Source organism: Neophocaena asiaeorientalis, unplaced genomic scaffold, assembly GCF_003031525.2.
Source record: "Neophocaena asiaeorientalis asiaeorientalis breed wild unplaced genomic scaffold, Neophocaena_asiaeorientalis_V1.1 scaffold489, whole genome shotgun sequence".
Taxonomy (NCBI): domain Eukaryota; kingdom Metazoa; phylum Chordata; class Mammalia; order Artiodactyla; family Phocoenidae; genus Neophocaena; species Neophocaena asiaeorientalis.
The window spans coordinates 3,507,466-3,511,023 of NW_020174791.1; the positions used below are offsets into that span (position 1 = coordinate 3,507,466).

Sequence of the window (3,558 nt, forward strand, 5' to 3'; positions counted from 1 at the left end):
GAGTTCCTTAACTCGGGCACTCAGCTACACGCAGAATGGCATTTTACACATGCTGGACAGAAATAAGAGGATCAAGCCCCGGCCAGAAAGGTTCCAGAACTGCAAAGATCTGTTTGATCTGATCCTCACCTGTGAAGAGCGGGTGTACGACCAGGTGGTGGAAGGTAAGCGCAACAGCTGCAGCGCCAGGCCCTGTGCCGTGCCCTCTGTCCTGCTGTGCGTCCAGCGCCTCTGAGGCAGCCGGGCCATCCTGTGCGTGGTGTCTGTTCCTGGCCCAGGGCTGGAGAAGGGTTCCCGGTGTGTCTGTGGGCTCCGACAGGCGGGGGAAATGGGGCAAGGCCACAGAGAGGTGGACAGAGGGCCCCTGACCTGTGTGGGCCCTGGGAGGAGGTGGGGGCAGGAGATGGTGGCCTTGGGGCTGACCGTGTTCACCAGGGCAAAACCACCTGTGCCAGCCAACAGCACAGTGCAGGTTCAGGGTCTTTGTGGCACAGCAAGAGCACGTGTGGTGCAGAGGGACCGGGGCCTGGTGCTTTGTAAGTGAGGGTGCTGTCAGCTGCTGTCCCGCGGGACAGGCTGGAGTTGGCGGGTGTGACCAGGTGGCCTGGGGTCCACTTCATGAGCGCGAGCTTTCCTGCGGTCCCAGCCGTATTTGGCATGAGGCTCCTCCCGGGGTTGGCGAGAGGTGGGGGGGGGGGAGTGCTCGGCCTGGTCGTATGCTCTGATGTTGGTCCCTAACTGCATCCCCGAAGGAAGGCTGGGCAGCACACAGCCTCCTGCGCTCTGTTCTGAGGCCTCTGACTTCCGTCCTCTTGTCACGGTCAGATCTGAATTCTAGGGAGCAGGAGACGTGCCAGCCTGTGCATGTGATCAACGTGGACATCCAGGACAACCACGAGGAGGCCACCCTGGGGGCGTTCCTCATCTGTGAGCTCTGCCAGTGCGTGAGTATCGGGCCCTGGGCGGGCCTGCGTCGTGCACACAAGGGCTTCAGCATGAATGTGACGAGCACACCGCTCGGTTCACGGTCCACTTATTGCCAAACGTTAAAACCCATAAATGCAGAGGTGCCCACAGGTGAGAGTCACCGAGTCAGCTCTGGCTAAAGAATCCACCTTTGAGCGTTTTAGGTTGATTGCAGGGGTGAGTGACCTGCCGGGGTCTGGCTTCTGTGGAGATGGCTCCCAGGACTTAGGCCCCCTGCCAAGACCCCAAACAGCTAGAGGAGCCCGGGAGCCCCCAGAGATGGCGTCAAAGGGCTCTGGTCCTCTTCTGCCCCCGCACTTCTCATTCCAGACATCCAGCCCTCCCCAAGTGGCCCTGGGCATCTTCCCTTGTACAGGAAACCCCAAGAGCTTTTGCAGCCACTGTGCAGCTGTGCTCAGAGCCAAACATTTCCTCTTAGATGTGACAAAAGGACCGACCCAACTCACATGTCTGGTCATATCTTTGGCCTGTGGCTTCTGCATTTAGGCCAACTAACTGTGAGTGATAGAAAAATGAAGAAAACGAGGCTTAACCAAGAAGTCTGGAGACAGGCAGGCCTGGACGGGTTTGCTGTGTGAGGGGCCCAGGCCCCTGCTCTCTTGTTGCTTTGCCCAGCACAGCTTCTGTTCCCAAGGTGTCTCATGGTCCAGGGTGGCTGCTGAAGCTCCAGCAGTTGTTCCCATGGTCTGGCCATCATGCAAAAGACAGGGCTGAAGGGGCTGACACGTCCCAGAAATAGCACACGTGACAGCCACTTGGGTCGGGCTGGCGAGAGCTTGCAGAGGAGAGGCACTGCTCACAGGCCGAGACTGGGGGCAGCGAGGGGCCTCGGCCGCAGGCCAGCCCCTGCCAGGACAGGCGGGCTGAGGAGCTGGCCCCGGACCACCCTGGGGCTGTCCCCTGGCAGGGCCGCCTCCTTCCAGGGCGGTGGTTCTCCACCAGGGGACATCTAACCGCACACACGGTGGGCCTCACAGCCGGGAGAGACGCTAGTGGCAGCTGGCGGGTGGGGGCCACAGGCGCTGCTTGACCCACTACAGTGCACGGGACGGCCCCTGGGCTTCCTCGCTGGCTGACCGGGCCCGCGACGGTACTGTCTGGGTCGGGTCTGCTCATTTTCAGGGTGGGGGCAGTGCAGGCGGCGAGCGTCTGCAGTGCGCGTATGTGTGGCATCTGAGGCCACCCGCCCTGCTGCAGCCGCTCCGTGTCCCGTCCCTGTCGGGCTCCCCTCGGCCCCGCCCCGCACACGCACGGGCGGCACCAGGCCGGGGCGGGGTGGGGCTGCCTATTGGGCGCGGGCGGCTCAGGGCGGCTCTCCTCTGGCTCCAGATCCAGCACACGGAGGACATGGAGAACGAGATTGACGAGCTGCTGCAGGAGTTTGAGGAGAAGAGCGGCAGGACCTTCCTGCACACCGTCTGCTTCTACTGATGGCCCCGCCCGCCTGGAGCCACCTTGCTGAGCTTCCTTTTGTTAATACTTCTTCCTTCCTGATATTTGTTTTTACCTTTAGGTATTCTGCCGATGGACGGACGGTGGCAGTGCCCAAATAAACTGTACATATGAAATGAGAAGATAAACATAAATGCCAGATTACAATCAAGTTTTTCCCATCCCACTTTTACTTACGAGTGGGATATTGATTATAGTTTTTTTTCTTTAACCAAAAAAGAAAAAAACGGTTGATAGCACATTTCCCCCCAGCCGTCTGCCTCTCACTGAGCACCCCTTTCCCGTCTCCCCTAACTGGCCGCAATGTACAAATCCCTGAATAAAGCAACAGGCTGTACTTTTTGGGAAAGAACCTGCCATTGTCTCATCAGTAGATGTTGCTGGTCGTCCTGGCTTCATCCAGAGTACCCTGTCTGGCCTGGACCTCCCGTCAGGGTCCTCAGACGGCAGTCCGGGCCTGTGGGTCAAGCTGAGCTCTCTAGCACCACCCCGAGGGCCTCCCGTCCACTGGGACTCTGGAGGGATGTGGTACCTGCTCCCTGGGCGGGGACCGCTCTCGCCTGGTGACCCCTCCTGGTCTCCGTGGCACAGAGGTGTTCCGGGGACTCCTCTGTGGGTGGTGCTGTCCCCCGGCCTGTGGATGGTGGGCTGGCTCAATGACCCCTCCCCAGCGCCCAGCAACATGGGGCAGCCATATCAGGGCTACGACGCGGGCCTCTGAGCTTCGTGGCGCACCCCTGAGGAGAGCCGGGGCTGACGCTGGCCCTGCCCCCGCAGTAGGGGATCCTTTAGCCTTTGTTGGGCCCCGTCCTTGTGCCATGTGGCCATGGCTCCGGAGTGACCTCCCTGGCAGCGACCCTGCGGCCCCTCCACTAAAGGCAGCCTCTTGCCGGAGGAGGCTGGGTGCTGACCAGTCTGCCCGCAGCCCCTCACCCGGCGACCCCGGGCGGGCGGGGAGGAGGGGCCTCCAGCTGAGAAGTGGGGAGGAGGAGAGCGGAAGGAAGCCCGGGGCCTCTCCGGGATCGCCCCGGCGGGTCGGGACGGGACGCGGCCCGTGGTCCGGGGGCGCTGGGCAGGCAGCCAGGGCCGGCACTGGCCAGATGGGGGCGAGCGGGCCCT

General features: G+C 61.8%; 2 protein-coding genes across 3 annotated transcripts in view; both read left to right on the forward strand.

Annotated features, from left to right (window-relative positions):
* SSU72 (SSU72 homolog, RNA polymerase II CTD phosphatase) overlaps positions 1-2,791 on the forward strand; it is a 25,615-nt gene extending 22,824 nt beyond the window's left edge. The window contains exons 3-5 of one of the 2 annotated variants that reach the window (XM_024760232.1): positions 25-164; positions 826-944; positions 2,501-2,791. In XM_024760232.1, the coding sequence (XP_024616000.1) occupies positions 25-164; positions 826-944; positions 2,501-2,566 (325 nt within the window). In that variant the 3' untranslated portion in view covers positions 2,567-2,791. Of the gene's footprint in view, positions 1-24; positions 165-825; positions 945-2,316 lie in introns of both variants that reach the window. The other variant, XM_024760231.1, reaches the window with a different exon arrangement.
* Positions 2,792-3,257: 466 nt separating this feature from the next.
* TMEM240 (transmembrane protein 240) overlaps positions 3,258-3,558 on the forward strand; it is a gene marked incomplete at its 3' end in the record, with an annotated part of 5,644 nt that continues 5,343 nt past the window's right edge. The window contains exon 1 of the mRNA XM_024760256.1: positions 3,258-3,417. Coding sequence (XP_024616024.1) covers positions 3,258-3,417 — 160 coding nt within the window. The remainder of the gene's footprint in view (positions 3,418-3,558) is intronic.